This window comes from Cryptomeria japonica, chromosome 4 (assembly GCF_030272615.1).
Source record: "Cryptomeria japonica chromosome 4, Sugi_1.0, whole genome shotgun sequence".
In the NCBI taxonomy this organism is placed as follows: domain Eukaryota; kingdom Viridiplantae; phylum Streptophyta; class Pinopsida; order Cupressales; family Cupressaceae; genus Cryptomeria; species Cryptomeria japonica.
Window position 1 is genome coordinate 462,692,977 of NC_081408.1, and position 19,012 is coordinate 462,711,988.

Below are 19,012 nucleotides of genomic sequence, written 5' to 3' on the forward strand. Positions count from 1 at the left end.
AATTTAACCCTTAGCACACATAATGAGACATCTCAATAAACATTTAAAAACAGGATAGGTGAAATAAATACGATTGAGTATATAGCAAAATTACAATAACAGCAAATACTCAATGAAGAAAAACTCTGACAATATGCAGATTTGAGAATTTCCATTAATTAATTGATTGATTGAAACAACTAAGTACAAAAAACACTTATTTATACTATTTACCAACAATTATATGAAAATAAATAAATTAAACAAACCACTTTTTGAAAAAAATGAAGATAACCTGGGGAAACAGCACAACAAATGTTGCAGGTTGTCATTAACTACAAAGTTTTAAAGTGTAATCTTACTATGGCCAACCTTATCCCCCTCTAGATTTGAATATGTGACCGACACTTAAGAGTACTCAAGCCTTCACCATTAGGCAACTCAATTGTATGATAGTATTGCAACTCAACAACAAAAGCCCCACTTTTAAAACAAATCAAGTTACCATAATTTATTATACAAAAACATATGTAGGAGATAAAACTCTAGATCTAATGTTAACTCTTTGAAACTTGAGAAATCCTTAGGAAACCTGAAACAAAATTTATAAATACGAAAAAAATTTAGCCATGGTCAAATCTCTCCATGCAAATTAAAACTTTCAGAAGCATAAAATGGAAATGAAGGGAAATACAAAGGGCATCAAACACACAAAACATTAAAATTGGACCCAATAAACATTCCATGTTCAATAATACAAATAAATGACAGAAGGACAAAATGAATAGACAATCACTTACCTCCATGTTTGAAGCGATGTTCGTTACATAGTTGATTGGTGAAATCTTATCTTGATAATGAAACTTTGTCTCACAAATTGCTTGTACCTTGAAAAAAAGAGAAAGTCACATAAGACTCCTCCAAAAACATAAAATACAGGGTGAAACTTAAAATTAGAATTTCTTTCAATCAGAATATCTTTTGTATAATGTTTTGCTGTCTCAACATGATAAGAATGAGACAGAATCTGTATCCTGACATTTTATGTATGTGAAATTTGAATTATACCACATAATTTTAGGAAAAGGAAAGTAAAGGGCTACTGATCATACAACTGTTCCAAAATGTGAAAGCAAATGATTACAAATCTAAAAATAAACAAAAAGCCTTAATGATCAAAAAATATAAAATATTGTAGGCACTATCCAAAATCATACATAAACCACAGACAAGTGATACAACACATTAAAGCCAATCAGTAGCCAATAGCCATTAAGGTTGGCGACATAACAATGTTGCTAATTTATTTGACAACTAGAGAGAGAAAACACAGCCTTGAGGATGGGAAGAAAACAAATCCCACCATGTCCCATTCCAGTGTGCAATCCACCTAAACTTATGGTTAGATGAAACCCATCTTCAGCAAGATAGATTAGATATATCAGTAACAGTCCAATCAAACAGCACATGGAAAATCCTATGAAAATAACAAATAAAAAAATTGATATGATTGAGAGCTTGCAGTCCAGAAAGAAATGTGACCCAAATATTATTGAATTCCCACTAAATTAAAGCAAGCAATCATTCACATAGAGTAATCAATAAGTGGATCTTCAAATTTGAAGTAGCATTAAATTATCCAGAGTGTCCTGCAAAATTAAATCCATATTTGACCGACTTCAGGACTCCTCCATGTTTAATAGCTTCATTGCTTCTTTGCTTACGAGCCAATTGTAGAATTTACGGAAAAAAAAAAAAGAAAAGCAACAGAAAGAAAAGAAGAAAGAGAAATGAAAAGAAATATCAAAGTCATTGGCTTTGGGAATTTGCAACTATCTACATTGGGGCTATGGACACCTGGCTGGGAATGGAGCAATGTTTGTGGGAATTACAGTGATAACCTCGTCGGGGCTATGGATGCCTAACTGGCAGCAAGGCAATGTCTAGGATGCTTTTTGAGTTAAGATACTTACGTAACTCGCCACGGGGGATTTTAAGGGTCTTAATGATCTTATGAGCCGTAATGAATTCAATTGCACACACTTGGGTAATCTGAGTCTGAGTGACTTGATCCAATCTGAGATTATGCTTCCTTTCAAGTATGTTTTCTAACTATTTGAAAGGTTCGATGGAATTTTTCAAAGATTTCGGGTATGGAATAGGTTTTATCTTTGAATTGTTCAGGAACACTTATTTGAATTGGCACTAGATGTTGTGACGTTTTCACACATTGCCCCATTGCAAATGGGGACCCACTCTTTTTTGCTGAATAAACCAAGTCTTTTACAACCTGTGTCATCTCTCAACCCTAAGGAATGAGTTGTAAGGTCTTGTCGGTCTGGATTTTGATCTTTGAAAGCAATAAAATGACTAAGCAGGGAATGGATTCTTAAGGAATATATAGCCTAGATAGAATACAGCCTTAATATTATCATCAAGTCGAGAATTAGGATTTTGATGTATTGAGAAATGCATTGTGCTTATTGCTTTATCCTTCGAACTTTGCATTTTGTTAACTATCAACTTGATTGATACTTGTACTTCACAACATTTCCTCGCCTTTTCAAGTACATTGTGGGGAGCAGGACTTTGGATGCTAAGAGGAGGACATCATTCAGTGGATGATGTCATCATCCAAGGAAGAGATTGCAGTGATAGAACAAAGAATGCACATGCAGAGAAATGGAATGATGGATATTTGGCTAAGTGTCAAGATAACCCTAAGAATTGATATGAAGAAATGAAAGAGGAACAAGCAAATTTTGGCTAAGTCTACAAGTATTTTGGAGAAATTTGGCTAGGTCTGGCAGCTAGTATTGTCTATTTTAAGGTTTTTTCCCTTCAGACTTAGAAATGAGGTCAATAACTTAGGGTTTTGAGAAATGTGAACGAAGCATTGAAATGAGAACCCTTCAATGAAGCTAACAGTGAAATTTGAGCAAATTCTGAGGACTTACTATTTTTAGTAAGTTTCACTGTAGCTCGGATTGGTCTAATTTTGCATTTAAACAAACTTACTATTTTTAGCAGTGTCTATTTTTAGTAAGTGTCACTATGTCCCGGTTTGCCTTATTTTGATGTTTGGAAGAACTTACTATTTTTAATAAGTCTATTTTTGGAAAGCCTATATCTGACAGCTGGCAGGACAGTGACAACCTATATCTCACAGATGGCAGGACACTGACAGCAGAGCATTCTTGAATATCCAATTCTAAATCCGGAAAAGTTGAAAAGAAGGCAGACAATCAAAATTTTAGCTAAGTTTGGAATTCTTTCCCGAAATGGCAAAGGCACGAAAGTCTATTCTTGGGCATGAAGGAATTCATCTTTCACTGAAAATTCCTCCACTACCTCAAAATTGCGCTCAAGGACAAGAGGAGAGCGCATTTCCTTGGTCAAGGAGGATTTTCCTTCCTTGGCCAAATTCCTACACTACCTCAAAATTGCACTCAAGAACAAGAGGAGAGTGCATTTACTTGGTCAAGGAGGATTTTTCCTCCCTATCAAAATTCCTCCTTCCATGCCAAAATACGCCCAAGAATGCAAAATTCCAAGAAAGTGAAAAGTTGACTGTGCCCAAGCATGCAAAATTCCAAGAAAGTGAAAAGTTGACTAAGTGTTGAGAATTCCTCTCCTCTGGACTCCAAACTAGACAAAATTATTGAAAGATGGAACAAATGGTTGAATGTCAGAAAATTTCTCCTAGACAAAGCAAGCACGAGCATTCAAAGAACAAGAAATGGCAAAACTTCATAAGGAAAGGAATTTTTCCTTTTCCAAGGTTGATATGTGTGCAGGAATTCCTCAAAAACGAAAAAAGATCATGAAATTTTTTCCAAGGCAAAGATATCCTCCAGTTCCTCCCAAATGCGCCCAAGCACTTTTAGGGCATAGACAGGATGAAATTTCACTAAGGAAAAATTCCTTCTTTCCCTTCCAAATGTGCCCAAGTATCCAGAGTGGCAAGAAATGATGAAATTTTACTAAGTTTGGGAGGAATCCTCCATGTCATTCGTGTGCACCAAAGCAAGAAGAATCCTCCACCATGGAGAATCGGTGCCCAAACATAGAGAATCCTTCCACCTATCTAAAATGTGCCAATTGAAGAAAAGTGATTGGAGACATAATATTGAAGTTCCGAAGGAGATATTTTGATAAAACGTAGCATTCTTGACAAGTCAGAAAATGATAAACATCAACAATTCATCTATCCAATCCAAAGACAACATCAAGACATCAAGAGGCATGGAGGTCCAAGATGAGCAGATCCAATTTATGACATCCAAGTTTAAGAAGGAAATCTAGTCTCGGGAGGATCATGGAGGAGGAATTCCAGTTCCAGAGAGTGCCAATTGAAAGACCTCAGGATTCAAACAAGTACAGATGAGAAGAATTTACAACTATCTTGAATTTCCTCTGGAAGTCCAAGATACCAGTCAGAAAAGAACAAGGAAGAATTCCAGTTTCAGACATTCAAGGAAGGCATTCAAAGTTCTCGATATCTAGTTCAAGTATGAAAGACTTCAAGAATGACAGAATCGTCGACAAGGAAAGAAATTCCAAGAAGGTGAATTCCCAAACAAGTACATCGAAGGAAGAAAATGATCAAGGAAAGATAATTTCAGAAAAGTAAATCAAAGTTAGAACCCTGATCACAAAATGATGCAAAATGGAATATTCCTCATGATGAGTCATCGGGTCCATATGGCGTCCAACATGCTGAGGTGGTGCCCCATCATCTTCTCTAGCCAATCATGTGTTTCCAAACCATCATGACCAAATTCAATGCATTTGCCACCAAGGAGAGGAATAGTGAGCGTGCTATTTTGGGCGAGAATCTATTAAATGCTTGATGGATTGTGCTGATGTGTGTTTTCTGCACATATGAACACAGAATAAAATACCAAAGTATTTTACCCTCTCTTGAACAAAATCACCTCAGATGCTAAATATCTTATCAACTAAGACAATTCCAAGGTTTCTACGATCAGTTTTTGACATGTGGGTAACTCAATGGCTTGATGTGATATGCTATTTTCACTTGAGGACTTACGTAATTATTCGAATCAATCAATCTTAGCATGGATTTGCAGTAGACTATGCCAATGATTTCAAATGATTTTACATTTTGAGCTCAATCTATTCTAACAAGGATTTTAAAAAAGGACAAAAGGAACAGGATTTAGAAAGTCTATTCTAAAACCTAGAATGCAAGAGGCAATGAACAATTCAATGGAATCCTACTAGGCAAGGTCTCAACATCAATGAGCAATTTGACACAAGCTTAGTGCAATCATCTAAGGTAAATTTCATAGATGTTCAGATTATCACCATCAAACATTGATACCATCAAGGCAATGCATACCAATGGACGTGCAACAACTGAGGTAAAGTTTGATTTTAAATTCCAGATGACCACGCAAGGAAACTTACAATCAGCAACAACCTAGTGGTATGGATTAAATGGATTCCACACAAATGCATTCAACAACTCTTTCATTCAATCTAAAATGCTTGAAACAAATTCTAATCTAACTTGGAGGCAATGCGAACCACAAATCATACAACACTTAAACAAAATCACCAAACTTCAATTATTGTATTCAAATTTGCAGCATATAGGCGACAATTCTCAAAAATCTCTCTTACAAATGAGAGGCAATGGGGTTTATATAAAGTCTCAAAAGAAATGAATGGCCAAGATTCATTTAGAATCAAGGGCCAAGATCATGCCAAGACAACCCTAAATTTGCCCTAATTAGGGTTTACATCAAAAAGGGAATCACCAACATGTGTTCCAATGAAATGATGCCAAGTCATCAAAAAGGGAAAATTCTAGAAGATTTCGGCCTGCATTCCTCTCTCTAGCAGCATATTCCAAGAATCTGGCCAAAACTGAATCTAGCTCCTCCATGATGATGTTGGGCAAAGCCTCCTGTAGTACATCCAATGCATCCAAACAAGCATCCAAAACATTCTCCCAATCCAACATAAGCCTTTGCAAATTGTGGATGAGGATCAATAAGGAAACTAAATCATCAATTTGATTCTTCTTCAAAGAATCCAATTGGCTGAAGTACATGAACTTCATCTTTTCTCTCAACTCTTCTAAGTGTAGACCACTAGAAGCATTCACATATACCCCTGACAATTCTTCAATGGATGAAAGGATTTTAGATTGAATCTCATGGATTGATCCTTCCATCTTTGCACAATCTTTCCTTGCATGCTCATAAGTAGACTTCCGCATGGCCAATGAACAATGTCATCCTTGAAAGTCATAAATATCTCCCTTGTGCACAACTCCCTCATGGATTAATGTTATCGAAATTCGCTTCAACACCTTGAGGTGGATAATTGTCTTCTACTGTATCGGTTGGAAATCATCCCAAACTCCTTCAAAATATTGTATCCTGAATGTGAGCATTAACGATATGTCAAATGCTTAGACAAACTGAGTTAGGAAATCATCCGCCTGCTTTGTTCCATCTTCAATCCACTTCCCCAATTTTGTATGTGTGTTGCTTGATGCCTCATGATCAAAGTGAAATCCACGATCAACTGCAAAAGGTGATATTTACAATTTGTCTAGTTGTCCTACATGCATGGATGGTTACCTCAAAGTGATTGGTAGACAAACTCCTCCATTGCTTATAGTAGGTTCCACATATTGATATGGGATCTAGGCAGTGACATGTTTGGTGCATTAACTCTTGTGGACCAAGATATGTTGCTTTGCCATGGTTATGCAGATGTTTTAATCAGTGTGGCACAACAGATTAGTAGAACAATGTTCCTAAGGATGGTTTGGGATCCTCGTATTGGTATACAGATTCATGATTGCACGAGGACAAGCAATCTTTAAGGAGGGAGGACTGTAATGTCCCCTTTTTGGGACATTAGGAAAATCCATTAAATAAGTTTAAGTTGTCTAAACATAATAACTTAAAGACAACTTAATTTAATTATTTATCTAAGCAAATTAAAGTGGCTTTTTATGTCAACATCAAATTATTAAGTAAAGTCACTTAATTTAATAGAAGGGAATTCCAAGAGACAGATAGTGGGCGAATGAATAGTCACAAGGTTGAGTTATTTAATAACTTGGAGAGGCTCATTTTGGCATGCTTGGGTTATATGTTTGGAGATTGATTCTCTTGGAGAGTTTCTGGGAAGCTCTAATTTTCAGCAGGTTTGAGGATGCAAACCCTCGAGCTTGGAGGCAAACGACGAAAACCCATTGTCAGTTGGAGTTATTGCGCAAGTGACTCGTGTTTCCAATGTATGTTTGCTGATTGTCCAATCCGACTGTAAATGATGTGGCTGGGATTGGTAATTTTTGACGTTCTTCTGAGGATTTTATGCAATGCTTAATTTGGATTTCTGAACTATTATTTTAGTGTGGTAATTAATGAATATCAGTTAAATTGAAGATGTATTGAAAACAATTGCATATGAAATTGTTGTCTAAATTTGATGTGGATTATTTGGTAAAAAGCCTGGAACAAATATCCTAGGGGAATATATCAGGTGAGACAAAAGTGGGATCTTCATTCCTATGGGAACTCATCCTTGCAATATATTCCTTAAGTCTCATGTTTTCATCCTTATACATATTCTTCTTCTCAATCTCCCTATCCAATCTCGCCCTGATTGCTTGGACTGTATCATTGAATTCTTGGAATTCCTACTTTATAGTTTGTCCAGGGGCAATCGAAGTGATTTGATAATCCATGGGAGAGGCCACATCTTTGGTCACATCACCCATCGAGATAGCCACTTGTGCAATTCTCACACATGTTTCATCTCTAGCCACATTGGAAAATATCTTAGCCTTCTTTTTCTCTTTCTCCTTGTCTGTCCTTGCTATGACATCATCAATATTCTTAGTAGGTTGTGTTCCTACCAGCTCGCTTTTCTCCATGCTCTGTAATAGCCAATCGGGAATGGTAGAAATACCCATCCCATCATCAAGGCACATCTCTTGATCTATTCCCCTCAATGTTGAGATGACATCATCATCTTCCTCCTTATCCTTAGTCAAATCAAACACATTATTGCCCAAACTAACATTCAAATGGACCGTGGGAGACCATGGTTGCTCTTCATCCTCATTCGATGATGCCAACATCGCTGTAGCTTGTAATTCCTAAATATTTTCCAGCAAGATCTCTATATTGGAACAATGTTCAAACTCTTTTCTCTTCTCTGGCATTCCTATTTCTTTTACTAAGGAGGAACCGATGGTAGATAAAGGAGCGCTAGGTTTATGCTTATTGTTCTTTGATTGTTGGTCGTCTCCTTCCCCTTCATTTTGCATTCTCTAGGCATACCCTTCCTTCTTTTGGGAGCATGACTCTCCTCATCTGCATGTATCCTTATATTTGTGGGTGTTCTTTCATCATCATCATCAAGAGAAGGCTCCACTTGCCTCGTTTTTTCATAGGTGAGAGTGATACCCATTTCTATTAATTTGTTCACATATTTGTCCACCCATTCCCTAGTGAAATCAATAACTTCTCTCATAAGTTCATTCAAGTCCACCACCTCAGGCTGTTTCCAAGTAGGCAATAAGATGGGCTTGCTCACTTCATTTTCATACTGCAAATGAGTATGATCGCTATCATCAACTACCTGATCAGGAATGGAAAAGAGTTAACATTTCCTTATGAAATCCACTAGCATTTGGGACCACATTCTCTTCCTTACTGCTTGTTCATCCATGAGATTAGCCCAGTAATCCTCAATGTCAACCTTATGTATGAACTTTTCTCCTCTGATCTTTACAACTTTATTATACAGATCAAATTGATCCCTTCTCTTGTAAGTTCCAAGGCGATAGAACGCAAGTTCATCAATCATTGAACTAGCTACAGCTGCATTGTGGCACACTTCCAAAGTCTTCCCTAATGCAATAGGGAGATCTATCCCTAATTTGTGCTTCTCTTTGTAGATAAAATCAAATTCCAAAAGTTGTCTCACCACCTCAAGTAGGATCATTCCATCTGTCAGATACCTAGGGAGTTTGTAAGGTGTGAATCTGAATCCCTGAATCCGTAAGTATGTGAAGGTGGAAACTGAGTGTACCACGATCCATATTGATCAATTAATTTCGTTGTTGCTTTGGACAACCATTTGTGGACTCTGCCCTGCAGTAGCCTTGTGATGTACATGGGGAAAGCATCGTTCACCCTTTTGTAATGTTTGATCTTGTGCATATGATGTTGTAAATAGCATTCGTAAACTTTGTATTGTCCTAGTCCGTTTCCAACTTCACCTTTGCATATCAATCCCTTGTATGTAATAAATCTTGCAAGTACACAAGGTAGGAAGTCATTCCAAATGACTTGGTTTTCTCCACATTTCTCAACTGGAAGTCGAGATTATCACTTATTATCTTGGCCCAATTGACCATTATTCCTCTTGTACAATCTTGGATAAAATAGAACATCCATCCTTCAAACAAAGCACCTTGAGGCATCCCCATCACTCGATTGAGTAGGAACAACAAGTGACTATACTTATCCTTAAAATCCATACACATGAGCCTCTTGGGCATCTTTGAATGGTGAGGCCTTGGTTCAATCATCCACTCTTTATTTACAATTGTCATACGTGCATCCGCCCTCTTCAGGAACTTTGCTTCATATTCATCTGTGGTTTCTCTCGCATATCCATACTCCTGGGGATACCAAAGACTTCCACGATCGCATCTTCGGCAAGGTATGCAAGCGTAACCCCTTTAGCTGATCTGATCATTTGGGTCATCGGGTCATAGTACTTTGCACACTCCACAATTAGCTCACTCCATTGTATGGATGGAGGAAAGCCAGCCACCTAGTATATGCCACTCTTCATGATATTGGCAGAAAGTGTGGAAGGAAGCTGATTCTTCATTCTGAACATCCTTTGCCGCATCTGCTCCATGTCCAGGAACTCCATGTTTGTATCCGTAATTTTCTTCCATCGGGATGACAACTGTGAATCCGGATAGAAGCCTTCTTGTACTATCTTCAATTGATCCTTCCTCGCAGTGATCCCCACTTTAGACATGGTACTTGTATGAAATTCGCAGTCGATATCATGGAAAAACACTTAAATAATTTATTTTCAGAATTGTTTAAGTTCTGATTTCTTATGACTTAGTCAAATTTAGGATCAAAAAATCAGAAATTCTACCATTATTTATCATGAATTCTGAAAACAAAATGGAAATTTGATGAAAATAGGGTACAAAACCCTCACAAAAACCTTAATATTCAGGCTTTGTAAGGTCTGGTCATGTGAACTTTAAGTCTTGAAGCAACCTAGTATACTCCAAAAATTGTCAAAATGAGGTCAAAAGAGTATACCAGAAGTCAGATTGCACTTGGAAAAAGGTGTGCAACAGTCTGATTTTCAACTTTCTATGTCTGAAAACACCTTCCAAGGTCAACAATGGCTTCCAACAAGTCTGAAGACAACCTGCAACTAACATGAATCAGCGTTTTGAAGTAGTTGCAGCCCTGTGAAATGTTTGCATTTGACATATTTAACCTCTCCAAGATCAAAATGGCCAAATCTAGGTGCAAGTAGAGGCCTGGAAGTGAAAAACCAATCTGAAGACAACCTACACCAGCAATGGTGTACTCAAAAAATGCTCAGAAAACTCTCAGAAAATGCCTCCCAAACAAAATCGCCCAAGTGTGGGATGGCTGGAAATGTAAAATAGGTCTGAAAATGAAAGTTCTCAGCCAATAACCAGCAAAGGCATTAAGCAATGGAGGTCAAAATCCTCAACAATGGTGGCCACCCAACACTCCAATAAAAATCACCAAGTCTCCCAATGATGGCACTAGGCAAAATGACAAGGAATCGCCTTCAATGCATGAAGCAATCAATATTACCAAAATTGTGGTTTTCCAGTCATGCCACCAACCCAAAATTCTCAGAAAATGTAACCTAACCAGCCACATAGCAAAATCATGCCCCCCCCCCCCAATGGTGGCGCCACCCTTTAAATTCACCAAATGTGGCCCAATCAGCCACAAAAATCTCTGCAACTCTTCCTCTAATGGAGGCGCCCAGGTCTGATTGGGCAAATAATCCATTTAAATCTGCAACTTAGCTCACAACAATGGTGTCCAATGGACTCTTCGGCAAAAATTGCCCAGCTGGGAACACCAATCAGCCTCCAAATAATGTCTTCAATCAGTCACATCAGCAAATACAATATTATTATATTGCTGGCTGAGCATATTTAAACTAGTTTTTTCCTTGACATTTCACCACACAAGCAATGTGGGATAAAACTTGTCTTTTTATACTTGCCTGGGAAAAATCAATTTGCCTTGGAAAAAATATTTTAATCATTAAAATAATGGTTTCCCAGCATTAAATAATTGTTGTTTATCATTAAATAATTGTTGCTATGTCAAAAACAATTAAATTCAACCACACTTGCATTTAAAACATCTCCATTTCTCAAATTTGGGCTAGCTGGGGAAAACGCCCCATGTTTGGATAAAAATCCCCATTAAAATTTCACATAACTCATCACAAATGGCATTTGCGGAAAATTGACCCCCATCAAGATGCATAAATTCACTTCATTTCATCAACTTTGTCCCAAAAATCCACCTTGGGGAAAAACGTGGCGCGTCTGGATGCCCATGGTGGAAAAACGTCGTCGATCAGGATAAATCTCAAGATACTTGGGGAAGAACGCCCTAGATCAAGAATTTGAGTGGGGAAAATCAAGGGTCATCAAAAATTTGTCCAAAAAGCTTTGGGAAAAGCGTCCTCCATCAAGATAATTGACTTCTAGACCTCAAATTAATGTTTTCCATCAGAATTTGATGATTTTCACACTCAAAAACATCTAGATGTGTCAAATTTCATCATTACGCATCTGGACTTAGTCAAATTTATCTGAATTTGGGCGAGAAAATTAGGATTCCATTGGGACAAACTACAACTTTGACTTAATTTACCTACTGAAGCAAAAAAATAACTCCCAAAGGATCTCTTGACAATTAGGCACAAAAATATCACTAACTTAGACACATTTAAACTCACTGACGCTCAAAATCCAGACTTAGACAAATTTAGGATCACACTAACAATCTAACATTTTACACGTTTGATCCTACTCAAAACTCAAAACCCTGATAGCACTTTAGGCATGATCATATCAAAACTTGAGACTCGAACACTTGAAAAGCTCAAAATTTGCCACCTAACTGCTAAACCCTAAACTAACAAGATGTAGAAAGCGGAAAAGGGGGTCCCTGTTTGCAATGGGGCGATGTGTGAAAAGGTCACATCAAAGTGGCATTTCATTTAATGCATGGTAGCCGCCTTACTTGGAATGATGGGTCGTTTAATGCAAAGTGGGTGCGATGCCTTATTTATTACCAGACCCACTACTCTGGCGCCACAAAGGGTTCATTTTCAGTCAAACACTAATTAGGGTTTTGCATTTTGTAATCTTGGCCCTTGATTTCAAATCACCGTTCATTTGTGGGGGGATCACTATAAAAGGCCTTGCATTCTCAATTGTAATTCATTAGATAGATAGCTCATTAGAAGTAGAAAGCTCTCGCTCCTTAGAGTAGAAGTAGAATAGGAAAAGGAGAAGACATTGTTGTAAGAATTCAAGAAATAAATTTGATTTCATTGAAGATATGGTGGATTCATGTTTATTTCAACTTCTTGCATGGTGTTCTTACAATTTCTCAATTGTTAGATAAAGTGCTTTGGTTTCAATGGAGAATGTAATGGTGTTTGATGAATTTCCATGGTTCATACTTTTTGCATCTTGTTGATTATAATTTGCAATGTAAAGTTAGCCTGGGCCACTAAATTTGTGCTAAGTTCGATTGTGGATAGTTATTTGGATTGCACCATTTTGGGTATTCAAATGCACTTTGTCAATGTGAAAATCCTTCAGCATCCTTGGAAGATTGCACCAATTCTTGTGAAGTTGGGGTTGATCTTGGTGAAGCAAAATTTGGTTTCTTTGGAATTCGTCCATTAGAGCACCATCCATTGATATCATTGTCCTTAGGAATAGAATAGATTCTCTAACCCTTTCCCCTTTAATTTCAGTTCATTTCAGTTGTGTCTATTCAAATAGGCATCACGAGATTGGAATATCCGATGAACGAGTCCCAGCCAGCATTGCAGGAGAAGTGAAGAACGATTCAAATGTAAGTCCCTTTGTATTACTAGCATATCACATCAAGCCAAACGAGCTTATATCCAACATAAAGTCGCAAGTTCGCGGTAGGAACCTTGGAGTCGCCTCTATGATCTTCACAATCTTAGCATATCAGGGGTCTTTGCTCAAGAGAGGATAGAGTGTCCTTTGGGCAGTTTATTCTATGTTGGTGTGGTCATAAAACATCCGTCAACAATTCCTATACAAATGATTGTTAAATTAAATTTTAGAGATCATCTTAATTTCAGTAGTTATATAAAAGTATTCTGTTACAACCCTGAATTTTTTTTCTGGAAAAGCAAGTTCTTTTTAAAGTCTGATCCAACAACAGAATAACAAGGCAATGTCAGCAGCTAATGGCAAGTTGTAAGGTGGCAAACATAATTGAATGTTCTGCCCAAAAGGAAGTTGGCTGAAATGAAACAAATTTGTGCTAGACTTGTCATATTTCACCTGAAGTTCTACCTTGGTGACCAAAATATGACAGTAAGTGATCTAATTTCTAACTTGACGCCTTTGAAAGGTGGCATAGTAGGAGAGATCTCCACCAAGTTGCATGTATTTTAAGTTAGATGTAGCTCACTGGCCAGCTTCCTTCATTATGCATTCAAAATTTATTACAATTTCTGATCCAGGTTCATTTGGTACGGATATCTTTAGCAAAAGCAAATACCTAGTTGAAGAAGCATGAGGAAACAACATTTAAGTTACTGCAATATCTATAGATAGAGTGTACATACTACATATAATAGTCCGGATGTCTTATGTTTCTTAGAGTAGTAGTATTAGATTTGGTCATGGCAGGAACAATTTAAGTCAAGCATCATAAGAAATAAAAAAAATTGCAATTAAATAATATGTTTTTATGTTGAAAAAAAAACAAATAAAAAATTGACCAGACTCAAGTTTAATCATGATTCAAGCAAGTTTATTCCACTTTTTCCAAGTAAAAATTGACAAAAAAACATGGCAGTCAATTCAAAGACAAAACCCATAATTGTTACAGTCAAATAAATTGGCATAGAGCCCTGTTCACAACTGATTGCAATTTATTGACATTTTCTGGCAGTCTTTCCTTGCTATTTATAGCTCTTTATTTATATAGCACGCACACACACACGGACACGCGCACACAGACCTTTCTTGAATAAAATAACAGCTGACGAGGCATTTAAATCTTCTTACCTCATTAAATATCCAGTCAGCCACACCCATTTTCCGTAGAATATTGAGGTACTGAAATGTATATTCAACTATTTCTTCCATGTGTTCTGCAATGAAAGCAATAAAGAACAGCAATTATACATACAGTTCCTCTAAGAGTCTAATCACACAACAACAAAGAGGTGCAAGCAAAATATGTCCTGTACATGAACAAAATCATTTAGCTTCTGCTAAGTAATGCCATCTGGTGAATTAAAATTTTGATACCCTACTTATTAACTAATCTGTAAAAAAATTGGAAACATTAAACCAAAGATAAATAAAAACACTTCTCATGCACAAAACCATCAGATTCTCACTATAGATAGGATAAATCATCAACAGGTAAAATATTTTTACCTTGCCCAGCATCTGTAAGCTCTATCATAATTCCAAAGAATGCATATTCAAAGCTACTTTCCATTTCACCTGCACTTAAACCGGTTGCCCATCCTGTAAAAATTAAAAATGATTAGATATTTGCAATGTTACAAAATCTATCCTTGAAATCTGATGTGTCTTGCAATATAAAGACTAGATGCAGAATGTGTAGAAGACCCTGGGCTGTTCAGACCTAAATTCGTTGTCAAAGCCTTCAAGGAATATAGTCAAACACTTCTTGTGCAACCTCTATGTACGCTGGTCTGTAGTTTTCAGTCTGATTTGTTTGCTTAAATGGACATTGATTATAATTTGAATGCTTGCAATTAACACTACAATTGTCTATTAATGAGCTAGATGCAAAAGCAACTTTCCTTTGACTTCTTTAATGCATGTGAATGAATTTTTACAAGTAAAATGAACACCTACAGCCAATGGACATTTTGTTGAACAATCGGCATGCATACTGTCATTCTATTCAACATGAAGATTTGAAAAAGCATTTGGCATGTAACTTATAGATCCAAAAAAGAATGACAATTTGAGTTCAATGCTAATATGATGTCTTGAAACAATGCCAAAGTCTGATATGAACTCCTACAGTAGCAAACCTGGAAGTGATGGCTGTGAAGACATACAAGTTCAATTCTTTTTGTTCACAATGAAATTGCCACCCGTCTCTGGAAATTAGATCTCTGATATAAAGATAGCAGCCTGTAACCTCTGTCAATTTGAATTTAAATCATTGCTTGGCGACTTAAAATGATGCGCTGCAAGTGCCTTGTGAAGTCGATGCCAAATGAGTAGGCTACTAACAAAATCATGGCTTCTAATGGCAACATATATGACTGTAATTTAAAAATCAGACTTATAATTTATTCTCCAATCTGCAAAAATACTTTTCAATCAAACTCCAATAGAATCTTCTCAAATATGCACAATCTGGACCTCTATATGAAGCCCACAGATAAGCAATAATTCTGCTGGTATTTCACAGCATCAAAATTGCAAGCACATTGAAGAGTTGACGTTCTCCAATGGCTGGAAGCAGGCAGAAACCCCTGCCCTCCTCTTTTTTCAGAACTCAAATGTCATAAACAATCCTCCAGAATGAATTGTACAATTTCATGAAGGAGTATTTAGATTTCCTTTTTGGCTTGATTTCCATTTAAAAAACACATTAATAACATTTAAAATGTTATTTCAATGAGACTTAGGGAATACTTTTAATATTTCATTAAAATTCTCCTTTGTAATTAATTCCTCAAATGGCACCCCCTTTTCATGATGAACATGACCCTTTCTTTATGAAATAATAATAACTTATAATATAACATTAAATGGCCTCATAATAAAAATTTATTAATAAAGTTATCACTTTATTAATAATCAAATAAGCATAACTCCATGATTAATCAATATTTCTTCATTCTGTCTGCACCGGGGAGTTGACCATTTTATCCTCTGTCCAACCCACTGACTCACTTAAAATAGAAAGGGTCCCTCTCGATTGTCTCCTGACTTACTATAAATAGTAAGTACGTGAAACTGAGCCCAAAAGAAGTCCAATCTGAGCCAAACGAAGTCCAATCTAAGCCAAACGAAGACCAAACTGGAACATACTGAATTCTGGAGAAGACAAGAACTTCCATTAACCAAGCCTCTACCTTAGAAGACCCTCTATCCACAATTATTAGCCTACGAGGGTCAGAATGATAAGCTAATCACTCAAGAATAGGAACGAGCTAAAAAGGGGACATTACAGAATGGCATGGCACAATTGTATCAGGTATTTTATTCTGCACCCAAAAGAATGGGACCACATGCAGACTATATAAAAAATTGGAATCTAGATGCATATAGGAAGTACATCTTGTGTAAAAATTCAAAGAAACCCTCACTAAATGTAGTTTGATTCGTATACAAAATCTTAAATTTTCCGCAAATCAAAAATAGGCCTACAAAACATTGTTTATATTTGAATAAGTCCTTGTGCTGAAGAGAAAACTACACTCAAACTTTAAAACCTAAAAGAGTAAACTACCTAGTTATAACTTCCTTTCTGTAAGAATATACCATTATTTTCACAATCTGCTGTTATGGTATATTTCACAATAACTATGTAGAATTTGCACCAACACGACAAAACTCTATAATTTATTAGTTTGCTTTCCTCAAGACTCATTTCAACCTATGCACTAATCCCTTGAATTCTCACAGAAATTGGCTTCTGTGCACTATCCCTAATTGGGTATTATGCTATTAAATAAAGTTTGAACACAAATAATTTGTCAAACAGATCATTATATTATATATATATATGTGCATATAAAATAGAAAATATTGGATAAAATAAAAGAAAATACATCCACACAAGAAAAAGTCAAATTATTAAAGATGGAGAAACCCTCTTAGTCAAACAAATGGTGGTTGATCTGGATCAAGTGGAGATGATGATTGAGCTTTGGTTAAATTCAAATTCTAGCTTTAGTGTCAAATCCTTCCATTATTTTTTAGCTCATCCACTCTTGCTGTTTCTGCCAGGCTTATCCCTATCCACCATTTTTTCTGAGTTGGTTTCTTACTGTCATTTCTGTCAGAGGTTCATTTTCTGCAGGCATTTCAACCATAGCTTTAGTTTATCTCTGTCTAGTTCCATCGCATTTGGAAAATTCAAAGTTAGATTTGTTGCAAGTAGCTCAAGCATTCTTCAAAATTTCTCTTCTAGCTTGGGATGTAATAAAGAAAAAAAAAGGGGGGGCTAATATCATACATTAAAAAAAAATCTACCTACTCTTGGCAATGACAGTAGCCAGGAAACTATTCCACTATTGCTTAACGGCAAAGACTAAGATCTACAAGGAGAAATACATGGCCACGAACACCATTCACCATATGCACATGAAATGGAAAATAGAACTCTCAACAATACCCAAGATGGTCAAAAATATCTGCAACAAAGCTTAACCTGAGCAATAGTGAAAGCAAAAATGTCACTCTAAGAAAGAATTTGGAATGACTCCTGACCAATAGAGACCAAGAAAATGATAACATGCAAACTACAAAAGCAAGGTCTAATCTACATCTTCGATTATATCCACCATGATTGGTGAGGAGCTATTGCAATAGAACATGCAATTGACAGGAAATCATGTAAGAATTTCCAGACCAGATTCAAAGATTGAGTTATCAAATGATCACTTCGCTCTTCCACAAAGCTAACAGAATAGTTAGGAGTGCCACCCCCATAGGGAAATTTACAGTTATTTCTAAACAAATGCATTTTTCCCATAAAACTGTCAAAGTAGCAAAATGAAGTAACCTATCATCCATAATAGGATGGCCTAAAGTAACACATTTTCATGGCTTAGCATCATAAATGCTGACCATCAACCAACTTCAGAAAATATGCTGCAATGCCCCATCTATTTCAGAAATATAAAGACATGATACAAACAATTAGAACAATCCACCAGTTATTTAAATTTCATATAATTCCCCTATGCACAGTATGTGGACCACTCTCCCATTAGCGGAAGTCGTCTCTAAGAATAATGGAAAAGATGAAAAATAGAAAGCCCCTATGTAGAGTATGAAGCTTAACTTTGATTGAGCTTCTCACAATTAGGTACTTGATATGTGTTCCAAGACGTCTTGAGTGTTTTTGTGATTAGAGGTTCATGCAATTTGGAAATCAAAAAACAAAGAAGTTGAATGGAAGGAACTCTTGGCTAGTACAATTTTTGCCAGTTCTAAAGCTTTTCACAATATTACAATAGACGACAATTCTTTAAATTGATATCAAAGCTTTTAAAAAAGCACATTGTTCTAATTGGAAGCTACACTCTATGTTGGAATAATTTTTAATTTGGAAAAACATATGTGCTTCTGTTGCAGTGGTACATTGCTATAGGAAGCAAAACAAAGTGGCAGATCTATTAGCCAATAATGGGATGGACCATTCTAATGTCTCCTCCCTAGAACATCACATGATGTCGGATTGGGATGATCTTTCAAAACTTATTGAAGTAAATAGGTTGTCATGATGATTTGTTGTTTTCACCACTCTCTGTAGAATGGTAATTATTTCTCTTTGTGCCTTTTTCTGTTGAAGGGCTGCTAGGATTTGATGTGATGGCTTTGTGTGTGTATGGGATTGACAAAATTGGATTTTATCTGGCTTATGTGATATTTATTGTTATCTCTGCTTTAGAGTGGAAGTTGCCTCGTTTATGGACACCCTCTATC

At 36.4% G+C, this 19,012-nt stretch overlaps 1 protein-coding gene across 1 annotated transcript in view; it reads right to left on the reverse strand.

Annotated features, from left to right (window-relative positions):
• The window catches only part of LOC131077354 (insulin-degrading enzyme-like 1, peroxisomal), a 266,966-nt gene that overhangs the window by 134,295 nt on the left and 113,659 nt on the right, over positions 1-19,012 (reverse strand). Inside the window, exons 11-13 of the mRNA XM_058014835.2 lie at positions 14,744-14,836; positions 14,366-14,451; positions 780-866 (exon numbers count right to left, since the gene is read on the reverse strand). Coding sequence (XP_057870818.2) covers positions 780-866; positions 14,366-14,451; positions 14,744-14,836 — 266 coding nt within the window. The remainder of the gene's footprint in view (positions 1-779; positions 867-14,365; positions 14,452-14,743; positions 14,837-19,012) is intronic.